At 36.8% G+C, this 16,460-nt stretch overlaps 2 protein-coding genes across 2 annotated transcripts in view; both read right to left on the bottom strand.

Moving 5' to 3' along the window:
* aralar1 (calcium-binding mitochondrial carrier protein aralar1) overlaps positions 1 to 16,460 on the bottom strand; it is a 510,884-nt gene that overhangs the window by 142,332 nt on the left and 352,092 nt on the right. The window lies entirely within an intron of this gene.
* LOC142222557 (sphingomyelin phosphodiesterase 1-like) lies at positions 5,013 to 15,662 on the bottom strand. The gene is made up of 6 exons (XM_075292758.1): positions 15,503 to 15,662; positions 10,064 to 10,973; positions 9,465 to 9,999; positions 9,203 to 9,385; positions 5,375 to 5,524; positions 5,013 to 5,290 (listed from the first exon to the last, which is right to left on the bottom strand). The coding sequence occupies exons 1-6, from the start codon at positions 15,612 to 15,614 to the stop codon at positions 5,105 to 5,107; spliced, it is 2,076 nt and encodes a 691-aa protein (XP_075148873.1). The 5' UTR covers positions 15,615 to 15,662; the 3' UTR covers positions 5,013 to 5,104.

Below are 16,460 nucleotides of genomic sequence, written 5' to 3'. Positions count from 1 at the left end.
CCGAATTGTGCTCTAATTATTTTTTTCGAATTTTGAAATGTCAATGGTACACGCAGAGAAGAAACATGATTGCCACAATCATATTCGAAGAGCAAAATAATATGATAGCAGCTATTTTTGCGGCGACCATGTAACATTTTAACCTGCAACCATGTTGGCTCAGTGAACATGGTTCTAAGAAAAAGACAGTGGTCACGATCTAAAATGTTATGGTATTCGTCAAAAATGTTTTTCTTCTAGTTAAAAGAACATGGTCACAACCTAAAATGTTTTGATTTTTATGAAAAAACTTTTTTCGTCGTCGAAAAAAGGACGCCACTTGAGAAAAGAAAACACAAAATCAACTTTATTTATTTGTTTTTATTTATTTATAAATTAATTCATTGTTTATTTGTATTTATAATGTCGTGCAAGCAAACTTCACATATTTTTACACACTCTAGTGTGATTCAATTTCAACAATAAGTAATCATTCCATATTTACTTCGTGCCCATCAAATGTACAAACGCAGACATCATGTAACTGCAAATAAAAATAAATTATACCATATATTAAAATGCAGAACAAAAACCAGGTATATTTTTTTCAATTACACTTTCCTTTTTTGTATTCACATAAAACCACGTGCCATTTCTGAATAAATAAATTAACACAAAACACAATAATTCCGTATTCTCCGTCCATTCCAAGAAACAATCAACACACGACTGACGCGCAAAATGAAAATCGTGTGTACCTGCTCAATGTTTTTATAAAATTCTTGTCGCTGCAAAAAAATTAAATGGTCACGAAAACAATGTACATGGTCGTTATGGCCATGTAATGGTTGTAGACATGTCTATACGTAAACTATAAAAATACTTTTTTCTCTGCAAAAAAGTAAAAAAATTGAATGGTCAGATACATGATTTTCCTGACCATATAATGGTCTCAAATTCTATCATTTAAATAATAGAACATGTTTGCGGCATTTGAGAACCATTTAAATGCTTATTGCCAACATATATTTTTCTCCGCTCGAAAATTATTTTTACAAAGACAAAATACATGGTTTTCGCGACAATTACATACTCTAAATAAGCATTAAATGGATGCGGCAACCATGTCTAAACATGTTTTTTCTGTGCGTGTATCTTTATCAGTGATCAACACGAGAAGATGACGGTCTAATGTGTGTGACCATATGGTCACGCTAGTACAGCCCGGGTTAAATTGATTTCACCGATGCTTTGTTGTTGAGTTAATCCACATCGAAAGTTATAAAAAATAATTGAACGAAAATGTTTACGACTTACGGCCATTTTCATGTAGCTCCGTTAGGCTTTAACTGTCAGTTAACAGAAAGTAAATTGCAAATATCTTTTCTCCAGTTAACTTTAACTGAAAAATTTCTTGCAGTTAAGCTCCTAACTGGCATATAAAATGTATAGACAAAATTACAGATATGTCCATAGATCGGTTTAAAAATTAGTTAGCTAACGTAGCACTAAAGGAGCTTCATGAAAATGGGGGTTAAATCTATTTTTTGCGTTCTGGTTATGTATAACCTTAAAGAGCTGTCAGTCAGTGTTGCCAGGTTGGGGATTACCCCCCCCCCCCCCCCCCCCAAATTTAGGGACTTTTTCACGTATAGGGGGATTTTTAGGGGTAACATTTATTTGGGGGGATTTTTGGGGGTAAAAAAAATTCTTAGACCTTATGAAATGGAGCAATTCTCATCCAAATTCGGAAGAATTCTGGCATGAATTTTGATAAAAAAAAGGAAGCGGAAAGTCAATCCAAGTTTCAAAATACAAGTAAGTATGCAATGGCATTATCTTCGTTATATTTTTCAAGGGCTTCTTTCGAAAGTGTATTTTTAATATTTGACACAATTAAGAACAAATTAAGAAATCAGGTTTTAACTTAGCAGCTGAAAGCATTTTAAGAGTTACATTTTCATTAAATTATTGGTCTCATAATTCCACGCCTATAATTTCGACGAATAATGTATATATTTACTGAACTTTAATTTTTGTTTTCTTTTTTCTTTTCTTTTTTATTTCTATTTTTTATACTTTATAAACCTCCACCATAGGATGGTGGTATATTAACTTTGTCATTCCGTTTGTAGCACATCGAAATATTGCTCTAAGACCCCATAAAGTATATATTCTGGGTCGTGGTGAAATTCTGAGTCGATTTGAGTATGTCCGTCCGTCTGTTGAAATCGACAATCACTCTTGGATTCTGATTCGCCCAAATGCGGTAATTCTGTTTATTGACGAATCCACTGAGGTGAAAATGTGCCTCATCACTGAAGATGATTTTCGAAAAGTGATCATCCACTGTTGCCATTTCTTGGAACCATTTAACACGTTGTTGGATTGTGTGTCTCTCCATGGTTCAAATTGAGTAAGTCTGAAATAGAGAAATGTCAAATAAAATTCGGAAAAAAACTTGGCGTTTGGAAGTGGTTCACATTCAACATCGGCACTTACAATTTAACCACCCTTTATAATTATATATAATTATGCAGTCCATAATTATATATAGCCCCCATATAAACCGATCCCCAGATTTGACCTCTGGTGCCTTTTGGAGAAACAAAATTCATCCGATCTGGTTGAAATTTGGTACGTGCTGGTAGTGTATGATATTTAAAAACCATGCCAAAACTGGCCCATATCAGTCCATAATGATATATAGCCCCCATATAAACCGATCCCGAGATTTGATTTTGGAGCCTCTTGGAGGAGCAAATTTCATCCGAGTCAGTTGAGATTTGGTACATTGTGGTAGTATATGGCCGTTAACAACCATGCCTAACTAGGTCCATATCGGTCTATAGTTATATATAGCCCTCAGATAAATCGTTCCCCAATCACACAAAAATTGGTCCATATCAAGTTCATAATTCTATATAGCCCCGATATAAGCGACCCCCATATTTCAATTCTGACTCTCTACACGGATGAAAAAGACTGTTTTTCATATGTTTGGCTATAAACATTATATGTTTGGAACACAAATTTTTAAACACAATATTTTTGAGTGCAAGCATATAATGTTCATAAACTAGCATAACATGTTTGGGACATATATGTTAATATGTTAGAACATATTATGTTTGGGACATAAAATGTTTGTAAATATAATATGCTTGGATGCAAACATATATTAATTTAGAAATAGCCTATAAACATATATGTGTTTAGTAGCTTGGAACGCTATTTAACAGGGAGCGATATTGAATTAAGTTGGTGGTTGTTGCTTGTTATTACAAAATTAACATTTTATTTCTCCTTGGGCAATTGATCAGCTACTTCTTTGATCTTTACAAACTGTGTGGTCCGCTGTTCGAATACCCGTCCGGCAAAAGGTAAAATTAAAATAAAAAAAATCATAAAATTGAATAATTTCTTCTACAATGTTTGTATTACAGAAAAAGGTGCTAAGAACTAAAAAATCTCGTGGAAGTGAGAAAGATGTGGGGGAATATACAATTAGGCAGAAACAAAATTTTGAGCATTCAGGTCGAAAACCTATGTTGTTAGCACCTATATTACCTGTTTATTTTCGTAATTCATTATGATTGCAAATATATAAATAAATAAATAAAATTTTGAGCACAATATTGTTTGGGAGAATTTTTTTAAGCATATAATATTTTTGGGTGCAAAATGCTTCCAAACATATTATATGTTCACATAATAACATATTGTTTTTTGGAAGACAACATTATTGAATTTGGATGCAAAAATACAAAATGTTTGGAACTTAGACTACCCAAACATATATTGTTTAGACCAATATGCTTTCAAACATATTATATATTGGAAGAGATCAAACATATAAATGTTTGGGCAACATCTAAAAATGTATATGCTTGAAGCAAAATATGTTTGGGAATATATGTTACAGAAGCGATTTTTTGTGAGCGTGTACGTACCGTGCAAAAGTCCATGTCGATTCGTAATTATGTGTAGACTTACCTATACATAACTTTTTTGTCTAATATATACCACGTATGGACTAACTCACAATTTGGAAAACGAGGTTAAGAAGTTTTAAGATACCACAACCCAAGTAATTCGATTGTGGATTACAGTCTTTCGTAGAAGTTTCTACGCAATCTATGGTGGAGGGTACATAAGATTCGGCCTGGCCGAACTTACTGCCGTATATATTTGTTTAAATTAATTTAATTTAAAAGATGTATACATGCATTATTTTGTTTTCCTTGCTTTTTAAATTGATATACATATTGTATAATTACGCCCTAAGAAAATATACTTTCCTTTGGGACGAAACGTTATAAGGTATTTTCTTAAAGAGCAAATTTTATTTTTTCATTACTTCAAAAGAAAATTTTTAGCTTCAAAAAAAAATTAAGTTTGTCTAAAATTTCATTCCTCAGAAAAGAAAACTCTTCTTTTTGTATACATTTCTGTTAAATTGAATTTTTAAAGTGAATCTCTACAGGATTTTTCCACGAAATTTGGGACCCCTTTTGTACTATTTACATTCTTAAAATTTTTGGGGGTTTTTGAAAAAAGTCTTTTCCACCGAAACTGTGTGCACATTTTTTTTTTTCGTTTTGTCAAATCATGGATAGAAAACTTAAAAATTATAAAACTAATTCATTCAGAAAAGTAACCGTGGAAAAAAGATGGGTTCGGGGTGGAAACCGCATATAGTACCAACCTATACTGAGAAGAGAATGATCTTTTCCACCATTTTCGTAGATTACTGGGTTTTTTTCTGGACGTTGTCGGAAGGTGGTTTCACTCCTAGTACGATTCGTCGTTCGATTTTCGGTCACGATTGTGGGGTCTGTTTCTCTTGAATTTAACATCGAATCGTAGATTAAAGACTTCAAGAAAGCTATCTTGATGACCTTGAATCGAGGATTTTATGACAGTCGCTTTGTGATAACGATATGTAAAATTTCATCAATCGAATATTGTCCTGTAAGTATGGTCGTGGTGGTGGTGTTTAGCTGCTTTGAAAAAATAGACAAACATATGGATTCAAATTTACCTTAAAATATAGAATTTTTTTATTGAAATAATTTTACTTGTCTATAATACAAATTATTGGATTAGAAATATATACATTTTTCTACAGAACATTATTTGCTGCTACATATACAGCAATCATTGTGGTAAAACTGAGAGCTGTGATTGAAACAGCACCATCACCATCATCATCTGGAGTAGTGGATTCAGTGGTGGGTCCAGTGGGATCAGATGGTCCAGGCTGTGTGGGATCAGTTGGTGACGAACTACTGCCACTTTCATTGTCAATCTATTTTTTGTTTTAATTTAAAAATAAAATTGAAGTTTATAGTAATTGCTTCAATTTTCACATATTATTATTAAAGATACTTACGGCATCACTCAATTTTTTCGTTAATTCTTCACAACGTTCTCTTTGATTATTAACACTGGTTGGAATGCGACACATATGATGGAGAAGACAGCCCTTATCACATCCCTTGGCAAGTGTAGGATCAGCAGAAGTCATTTTGAAGCGCCACCACTAAAAATGGAGTTTTAGATTATATAATGAATTGTTTACTACATTTGTTTTTAAATTATTGGGTTCTTCAAATGGACAATACAAAATTCTGAACACAAATAAGATTTAGCTGGAGAAATGAAATTATCTTTGTCAAGGGAAGGTTGATAAAAAATGATTTCACGATAACTGTGGCGGTAGTTATAATCCTTTAATTAGAGTTGCCAATTTGGAAAATGGAAATTAAAGGTTGTCAAAACTGGATGACATGAGATATTCCCCTAATTTAATATGGGTGGACATTTTTTTGGATTGCCTCCCATAAGAGACTCAAGTAGTACCTTAGATTATGCCAAAAGAAAAACGCATTGATAATGCATTCCTATATAAGACCGTACACCAGCACGGGGTATTGGTGGAAGATATGGATAAAATAATGGAGTCAATGAAGAGCAGGATAATAATTAATGTATACTTATTTACTCTGAATTGCACTGATAGATTATTATAACTCGAACATCTCATTCTCAAAAATTTTGTTTACACTTGTAAACTCACTTGTAAAATCCCAAAGATGCTACAAATGAAGACGGAATCAAATGTTTTGATAAGAGACTCAGAGAACTTTGTGTACGAAAGGCATTCTTCTGATTCTACAAGGACGAAATGTTGTAGAGTTTTGATTTTTGAACTCGAAAAAAGTCTACCAAAAACACTACAAAAGAATTCATTCAGACATACTCAAAGTTTGAGTAAGAGATTCGAAGGAATTTATAAGAGCCCCAAAAAACTTAGGTATTCTTCCGATTCTACAGGATGAACTGCTGTAGAATTTCAATTCCGGAACTCGAAAAAAGTTTCCCAAAAATGCTGCAAAGGAAGGTGGATTACATTGTGCCTCGACTGTATCTTTATTTAATGGCATATATAAAGTTTGGTTAAAAGATTCTGAGTTTTTCATAAGTGACCAAGGTGACACTGAGGCTACACTGGGATGTTAGGTCAGACCATAACACCTTCCGCATAATAAATATGGGAATTGCTATTGTAATCAACGGCCTTCTTGTCATCGAGGAACTATGACTAGCATTCCCGATGAAGCCATGTTCTGAAGCTACATATATGGATTAGAGATTAGGTGTCTAATCCCCGCATGCATATAAAGTTCACCACCCAAGACTTCACAACGTCCAGATGATGGTTTCGGCCGAATCATCATCAGTACTCTGAGGCCTTGAACCATTTAGCTCAATGCTGTGTTTCAAAGGCGACTTAAGGTTGAATTACACACCATGCGTCAACCCGTGCGTTGATGGCAGGGTTGATTTTTTCTGTTTGTGACAGACTATTCGAGCTTTTGATTTCAAAGAGAAATTGCAACTCTTCAATCATCGGACGCATAGTACGCACTGAACGCATGGTATGTAATTCTACCTTTATACCCAATTCGGAATAATTTGGGAAGGATTTGCTTTGGCTATTGAGGTTCTGAACATGTCTTAAGCGGAATTTTGACATCCTGCTGTTTCACCTCTACTTGGCGAGGTTTCCTTTACCATCATCAGATGTCCACATGATAACCTATACTGATAAAGAATCAGTAGTTTGAGGGGAATATTACGAGTACGTGGGAAATTCTTTGTCGAGAGGAACTTGAAATTTCCAGCCTTCGAGTCGATGGTAACAGCTTTGAAGTCTTGGATTAAAAATGAAACCCGAATCTCGATAATCGCATTCGTGGTCAGAAAATTCTAAAATCCAAGGACCAAAAAGTTATTGGAATGAAATTAGTAAACATTCGGTTGTGGCTGCCAAAACTGTTGGAAGCGCTTATAAGATCAATTTTTGATGACACTAAAGGGAATGGTAAGGAAAAGGCCTATGTATTACCAATACTCCATAGAAGAACATCTAAACTGTGAAAAAATGTCATCGAAGACACCAGAGAAGCATCCTCAGCATGAGTCGAAACTGCAAACCACCATATCTCCTCTAGGAGTGCATCCTTTGCAAGAACCAAGTTCGTATGGTACGATATCACAAGAATCGGATAATCAATCAATAACCTGATCGCTGAAGGAGTACTGAACATTCTTCACACGGGAACTACCTTAACATAGTGCTAGGGTCATGGGTTCAGTTCCAGTTTCAATCAAACACCAAAACTTTTTCAGGGGTGAATTATCCCTTCTCAGTAATGCTGGCGTCTGAGTATTTCAAAGCTTCACCGCATGATCATGAGGAGTAAGGTAAACAATCAAAGCCATTTCATTTCTGGAGGTATCCATTTGGCGAAACTAAGCCCATTCACAATAGTCCGACAATCAATCAATCAATCAATCACCAGATCGCAGATACCCACAATGTGGGAAAGCAGGCTGCATTGAGGACGGCGTTCTCTGATGAGGTTCAGATATTTGGGATAAAAACCGCTACCCATTAGCGAAGATGATCTGGTATATCTAGGTGTCAAAACAGGTCTCTCCCTCTTCCGAAATCGGAATGCTCGAAGCGTGAGTATATCACGAAACAGATTTTCGCGAGTCCTGCATACCAACACTAACTTCAATCTAGATGTTCACTTCCTCTTAAAATTTCTTCTCCAAAAATGTTACCATTATAAATACAAATGTTAGAAGCTACAAGAAAAACAATAATCCTGAAGATATGGGACTAACCTAGACGTCTAACGAAAGATTAGAAAGTCGAATAAAGTGGACAGAGTAACAAGGAATGCACTCTAACCTAGGTTAGGTTAGGTTAGGCTAGATGGCAGCCCGATGTATCAGGCTCACTTAGACTATTCAGTCCATTGTGATACCACATTGGTGAACTTCTTTCTTATCACTGAGTGCTGCCCGATTCCATGTTAAGCTCAATGACAAGGGACCTCTTTTTTATAGCCGAGTCCGAACGGCGTTCCACATTGCAGTGAAACCACTTAGAGAAGCTTTGAAACCCTCAGAAATGTCACCAGCATTACTGAGGTGGGATAATCCACCGCTGAAAAACTTTTTTTGGTGTTCGGTCGAAGCAGGAATCGATCCCACGACATTGTGTATGCAAGGCGGGCATGCTAACCATTGCACCACGGTGGCTCCCCACTCTAACCTAGCTTGCGACAATCATTGCTAGATCTGTAGCCCCTTGGAGATCATACAAGAAAACCAATCATCCCGAAGAGATGAGACTAACCTAGATGTCTAATGGAAGATTAGAACGTTGAATAAAGTTGACGTAGTAAGAAGGAAGCAATGTAGCACACTAACTTAAATATCCTTCAGTCATAGGTAGTGGTCAGTTATCAGTCTATACTGGAGTCAAACGGAGTCATTTGTGGTCGCCATCCATGATGGCTCGATCGTGAAGATTACTGCGATAATCATTGCGAAGTCAGTAGACCCTTGGGGATCATCATCAGATTGTTCGGAAAATAAACATACTACGAAGGAATGTCACAGTCGCTGGACTAGGTATGGGACCGATTGCAGGAAGATCGATGTGTAGTAAATCGTGATGACTTCATGTAAGTCATCTACAATGCTGCAACTTTCTAAGATCATCTTTGCATAAGAAATTGGTAGCAAACTCATTGTCAATGTGAAAATTTAAGTCATATGGCTTCATCGTCTATCTGCCACATTATTACACTGTCAATAACGAATTTTGTTTTGTGCCTACTTTTTCCCAATAGATTACCTTTCTAACTAAATCTGGATTACTGGCCATAACATCAAGATATGCATCAATTGAGCCAGGGCTTAGATCATTGGTAAACTCTTCGGAGAATGTGTATTCCTTAACCCAATTTGGTTTCACCGACTCGCCAGCCAAGTTAGCTTCAGTTAAATTGAAGATCCAAGTTTCATGATCCACAACTTGCTGTAAGAAGTAAAAAACAAAAAAAAAGATTTTTGAATTATCGAATTGATCGTTCTCAATATTTGATTTTTCAACTTACATAACTGCTCTGTTCCACTTGGTAAATACGATAATTGGGATTTTTATAAGAGAATGTAGTTAAGGCTCCACCATTCCAGGAAATACCAATAGCATGACCATTTGAGTAATGAACAAGCATCTCATCTTTATGGGTATGACCATTGAAAATACCACTGATCGTATTACGGAAACGGGCAATAAGACGATTATATTCACGAGACCAGACATTCCAGCAGGTGCCATCACCCGAAGGAATATGAGCCAAAATATGGACATTTTCATTGGCTTTTTCCGCGGTCAAGAGAACATCATGCAACCACATTAATTGGGTCTTCATATCAGTACCATTGAAGAAGAGCCACCAGTTATCGGTATAGCAATCGTTGTCATTTAAGGCAACAATACGGAAGCCAGGTTTGACCAGGGTTGTATAGTAGCCACCCTTCAAAATGGTGCTCTTGGTATCAGCAGGTAAATATTTGGACCATATCTCATACAAATGTTCATAGAACTCTTTGGAGCTGACATGCTCAGGAACATAATCTGGAGCAAACCTATGGCAAATAGAAATTCAGTTATGCAATCTTGAGTTATAGATTCATTGGACGCAACACTTACATATTCAAGGGATGAGGTTCATGATTACCAATGGTAGGATAGACTGGAATACCGGGGAAAACTTCATAGAGTTTGTTGGTAACCTTCTCATAGACTTCCTTATTCTTTTCATCCGAGGTAGCCCATACCATGTGATCAATAACATCACCAGTTTGATAGATGTAATCGATTTTATGTGTTTCCTTAATATGGGTAAAGGCATTGTCAACTGTTTGCCAAGGAAGATCACAATCACGATAATCTCCCCAAAAACCAGCTGCCTTGGAAGTACCTTGAGCTACATCCTTGTGACGCTGGCAACACATGGGCTCATCACACTCAGCCAATGCACCGGGTTCATACAAAGGATCATGATGGATATCGGTCAAATGCAAAATCTTCAAGTCATTCGATCCCTTGGCAGGAATATCTGTTTTGGGGGCCGTAGCAGCAGGTATACTGTTATCAACATCCAATGTCCATTCATAGTCGGGATGAGTGCCAACATTACAGAAGCTAAATTGCATGAACATACCGCAAAATTCACGAGAATCGATGACGGTATTCATGATAATATATTCGACATATGGCCAATGGCTCTCGAACAACTCTCCACATACTTCTTCGGTTTGAATATTTAACTTTTCACAGAAACCCAATACGAAACTTTTTACGTAGCCCTTATTATGGGGACCATTCAATTCACCATCTTCGTCACGGAAAGTACGAGCAATGACATTGATGGCAGCTCTGCAAGTGGTACAAACGAAGAATTGATCAACTGCTCCCAACTCATGGATCTCTTTAATGAAAAGATCTCTTTTACTATGAGAGTTGGCCAATTGAGTGGTGATTTGACGCAGAGAGGCGGATTCTACACCAGTGTCCATATATTTCACAAATTCATCTGCTAACTTCCGAGCAATTTCATCTATTGGTTGCGAAGAATGAAAAAAGTAAAAGATAAATAAGCACATTAGTCTCGTCAACTATTCAAAAATATTAAAATATACGACAACGCCTCTAGTGGGGAATAGTAGCAAAAAGTAACCGTTGTTCATGCCTATACATCAAAGCACAGTAAACGAAGTGCCCCTAGTAGAGAATAGTAGTTCGCAGTAACCACTATTCATTACAATCTACCAGTATGGATTTCAGTAACTGAAACGGAAACTCAATATGGACTTAAGCCTTACCACGCCTGTTTTTTCAAGCAAGCAACGAGCGCTTAAACAGGAAGAGAAAGTAATGTTATGACGAAAAAGATATTGAAGCGTTAACAGACAATCTCTACAGCTTAAAGTCGGAGAAAGAATATAGTGAAGCGTGAAGAGTCTAACTTTGTACTTCATAACAGGAGCATTTCTTGGTTACCCAACTTCTATAGTATTATCCATCTTTAACTACATATCGGTAAGATATCTTGTAAGGAGTTCTGAGCTATTATTTCACCTGAAGCTAGCTGGAATTTGGATGACTGAACTGTCGACAGGTGCAAAAGGTAGATATCGCTAGGGATATTATAATAGAACCCATGATCAACTAGGAGTTATGTATGTCTCGGGTAGGTATTCGTAGCGTTTTCTCGCGCATCGCGAAAATCCGAGCTACACGCACGCAAAGCTGGCAAAATCGCTAAAAGTTGCCAAATCAACCGTTACAAATGTAATTAAAGTGTTTGGGGAACGTTTGTTGACAGCCAGGAAGTCTGGATCGGGGGAAATCGAAAACCGGAAGCAGCTGAGACGACAAAGAGAGTTGCCGGTAGTTTGAAGCGAAACCCTAACCTCTCTCTCCGAGATGCCGTAAATAAGCTGGGTGTATCGTCTACAACCGTGCATCGAGCCAAAAAACGAGCCGGACTATCGACTTACAAGAAGGTAGTGACTCCAAATCGCGATGGTAAACAAAATACGACGGCCAAAGCGCGAGGGTGTACACGACGATGCTGGGGAAGTTTGACTGCGTGGTAATGGACGACGAAACCTACGTCAAAGCCGACTACAATCAGCTTCCGGGACAGGAGTTTTATACAGCAAAAGGAAGGGGAAAGGTAGAAGATATTTTCAAGCACATAAAACTGTCAAAGTTCGCAAAGAAATATCTGGTTTGACAAGCCATCTGTACCTGTGGCTTGAAAAGCAGCATTTTCATAGCTTCCGGGACTGTCAACCAAGAAATTTACGTGAAAGAGTGTTTGAATAAACGTCTGCTTCCTTTCCTGAAGAAACACGGTTGTTCCGTACTGTTTTGGCCGGATTTGGCACCTTGCCATTACGGTAAAAAGGCCATGGAGTGGTACGCCGCCACCAACGTGCAGGTGGGTCCCAAGGACAAGAACCCTCCCAACACGCCAGAGCTCCGCCCAATTGAGAAATACTGGGCTATTTTCAAGCGGAACCTAAAGAAGACCAAAAAACTGCCAAGGACGAGCAGCAGTTCAAGGCAAACTGGCTTTCTGTGGCGAAGAAGGTGGACAAGGTGGCTGTACAAAATTTGATGGCAGGCGTCAAGCATGAGGCCCGGCAATTCGGATTTGGAAAAGCGAAAGCCTAACTGAATATTTTTCCTGAATTTTATACTAATTGAACTTGAAAAAGAAATTTAATTTGATTTTTTCACCGATTTACACGCGTTTTCCCTTGACCAAATTATGACCGTATCACCCTTTACAACCCATCTTGAAATACCTAATTTGTTTTCAGTACCTGTTTCCAAGTTTGAATTATCCGAACCCCAGTAAGATGAATAACGTAGCTCTTGACTGGAAAGTTTCCTGTCAATAAAGACCCATTTAAGTTTGTAGAAGTACAACTCTGTGTATATAAGGAATTCCAGATTTCTTCCCCAGTTGCTGTATGCGAGATGGACTAGGTTTTGCATCATCCAATCCCCATCTAATTCCTAAAAATCACATACGAAAAGGGAGATATTTTCAGATTATGCTTCCCCTGTGCATCAGAAGTTGGCATGATCCCGTACCCATCGAGAAATCAAACATAGAACATAGGCCTGACTTCCATGATGGTAGGTTCGAACGAAGACGTCTCATTCCTTCCGTACGCGTCTTATTATTTCAGGATTCCGTATATATAAGAAATCCCCATCTACTTCGTGACACATAACAGGTTGGCTGATAAGTCCCCGGTCTGACACATAGATGGCGTCGCTACTATTAAATGCATATTATTTTTATATAGTACCATCCTTCAAATGATTCGTGTCAAAATTTGACGTCTGTAAGTCAATTAGTTTGTGAGATCGAGCGTCTTTTGTGAAGCAACTTTTGTTATTGTGAAAAAATGGAAAAAAGGAATTTCGTGTTTTGATAAAATACTGTTTTCTGAAGGGAAAAAATACGGTGGAAGCGAAAACTTGGCTTGATAATGAGTTTTCGGACTCTGCCCCAGGGAAATCAACAATAATTGATTGGTATGCAAAATTCAAGTGTGGTGAAATGGGCACGGAAGACGGTGAACGCAGTGGACGCCCGAAAGAGGTGGTTACCGACGAAAACATCAAAAAAATCCACAAAATGATTTTGAATGACATTAAATGAAGTTGATCGAGATAGCAGAGGCCTGAATGATATCAAAGGAACGTGTTGGTCATATCATTCATCAATATTTGGATATGCGGAAGCTCTGTGCAAAATGGGTGCAGCGCGATCTCACATTTGACCAAAAACAACAAAGTGTTGATGATTCTGAGCGGTGTTTGCAGATGTTAACTCGTAATACACCCGAGTTTTTCCGTCGATATGTGACAATGGATGAAACATGGCTCCATCATTACACTCCTGAGTCCAATCGACAGTCGGCTGAGTGGACAGCGACCGGTGAACCGTCTCCGAAGCGTGGAAAGACTCAAAAGTGCGCTGGCAAAGTAATGACCTCTGTTTTTTTGGGATGCGCATGGAATAATTTTTATCGATTGTCTTGAGAAGGGAAAAACCATTATTGGAGCGTTTAAAGGTCGAAATCGCGGCAAAACGGCCCCATATGAAGAAGAAAAAAGTGTTGTTCCACCAAGACAACGCACCGTGCCACAAGTCATTGTTTGCACGATGGCAAAAATTCATGAATTGGGCTTCGAATTGCTTCCCCACCCACCGTATTCTCCAGATCTGGCCCCCATCGACTTTTTCTTGTTCTCAGACTTCAAGAGGATGCTCGCAGGGAAAAAATTTGGCAGCAATGAAGAGGTGATCGCCGAAACTGAGGCCTATTTTGAGGCAAAACCGAAGGAGTACTACCAAAATGGTATCAAAAAATTGGAAGGTTGTTATAATCGTTGTATCGCTCTCGAAGGGAACTATGTTGAATAATAAAAACGAATTTTGACAAAAAAATGTGTTTTTCTTTGTTAGACCGGGGACTTATCAGCCAACCTGTTAAGTAGTGCAAGTCGCATAAGATAAGGAGATATCTACAACCTTATTCAAAAAGTTGTACTTTCACTTCGAGATGTCCGATTATGATTTCCACATGCATCCCAACGATCGATCTACTTTTCTACAGCAATATAGTTCCCATAAATATAGTTAGGAGTATAAGACGGAAAGATTATTCACATTCAAACTTCTGAAAGGTCCAATGCAACATGAATATATCGTTGACCGGGTCTCTTTATAGGAGGAGCTGAATGCTATTCCCAACAGTGCAGTCACAGAAATAGGAATCTACTCCACGTTATTCAATCACCATGTAGAAAAAAATATTTTTTGGTTTCAATCCTTCAATCAGCGAACCGATAATATCAATCACTAACCAATTAAACAATTAATTGGTCCAATTAAAAATGTAATTGTATCAATAATTTTTTGAGATTTAGATTTGTTTTGTTTTTAAAAAATTAATTGATTAAGTTATTCTTTAAACTGGACATTTTTCAAATTCAATTAGAATTGAAACAATAGTTTTTCTGTTTATTTTGATATTGCTTTTCTTTTATGATAATAACAGGATCAAATATACATACACCCAGAGAAGGAGTATGATAACTTTATAGAGAAAAAACGTTATTTTTGGACGGTGAATATGTAAAATGTTTGTAGCAACTATGATATTTTCTCGGCATTTATAAATTTTATGTTTATTTTTATGAAAATAACAGGATCAAATATACATACACCCAGAGAAGGAGTATGATCACTTTATAGAGAAAAACCGTTAATTTTGGACGGTGAATATGTAAAATGTTTGTCGCAACTATGATATTTTCTCGGCCATTATACATTTTATGTTTGGTGTTTTACTCCAAAAATAACGTTCTGCCCCATGAGGTGATCATATTCCTTCTCTGCGTGTATGGGGCTCACTCCATTGGCATAAATATGACCATCCTCTTAAAATTTGGCGCAACGTAGTCCAGTTAATTTAATATCACTGGTTAGGACTAAACATTAATTCCTCTTTTTCTTTCCTCTTTAAGCCCTTTCAGTTCGACATCCTTACTTACCCGATACCGCTGATAGAACTGCATCATTAGCTGTGAATTCTCTTGGTACTCCTGGCAAATTCACGGCCAATGTCGAGGCCAACAGTGTTGCGAAAACCAATATAATCCTCATGTTTTCAGCAGACGATTATTTGGCTGAAAACCTTAAAAATCTACTGAACCTTATGTCCATCGAGCTACTGTAATTTATAGACTCGGTTTAATGATAAAAAAAGAATACAACAACAATCGAAAGTGTTTCATTGATTGTACCATAATCGCCATTACCTTCTATTCGATTAGCAATAACTTCTGTTATCAATTAGTCCCATAAACTATAATCAAATCTTTTGGGAAAGTTCAACCATGTTTATGATAAATGGGTAGGAGAGGGAAGCCTCCTCTACACATATAGAGTGTATATAAAGATAGTATGATAATCTTGAAATAACAATTTAAAAGGTATGTTTATATTTGGCAATTGAAACTGGCCTTATCTTTCCCACACCGAGCAGCATTTCTAATTGCCTATAAACAATATTGAATGGCTATATGTTAGAAGATCTGTATGCTACTGTTATAATCTTGAATAGGCAAATACATAAGTGGGTATAGCCAGAGATATTTGTTAAAAAAATGTTATTTCTCAAGTAAAAAAAAAAAAAATTAATTCTCATATATTTAGTTATGTTTTAATTGTTTTATCATGGGGAATTGATAAATGATATAAAACTTCAACAATCCGTATTATTCTTAATAAAGAGAGAGAGAGAGAGAGTGCAATATCACTAACAGTGTTTGTCATGTTTACATGCAGATGTTTTCATGATTACCTGAAACATGTTGCAAGAGCATAAAAACATTAGTGTAAACCAGGGCTGCCAATTTTGAGGATTTATTGCCATTTTTACGATTTTTTACTCAAAATATAGATAATGTCGTCTTATTCCTCCAAAATGAAACATAATATGTTTCTAAA

The sequence above is a fragment of the Haematobia irritans genome, chromosome 1 (assembly GCF_050003625.1).
Source record: "Haematobia irritans isolate KBUSLIRL chromosome 1, ASM5000362v1, whole genome shotgun sequence".
NCBI lineage: Eukaryota > Metazoa > Arthropoda > Insecta > Diptera > Muscidae > Haematobia > Haematobia irritans.
The sequence above is the reverse complement of the archived record's forward strand: the minus strand, read 5'-3'. Positions and strand labels throughout refer to the sequence as shown.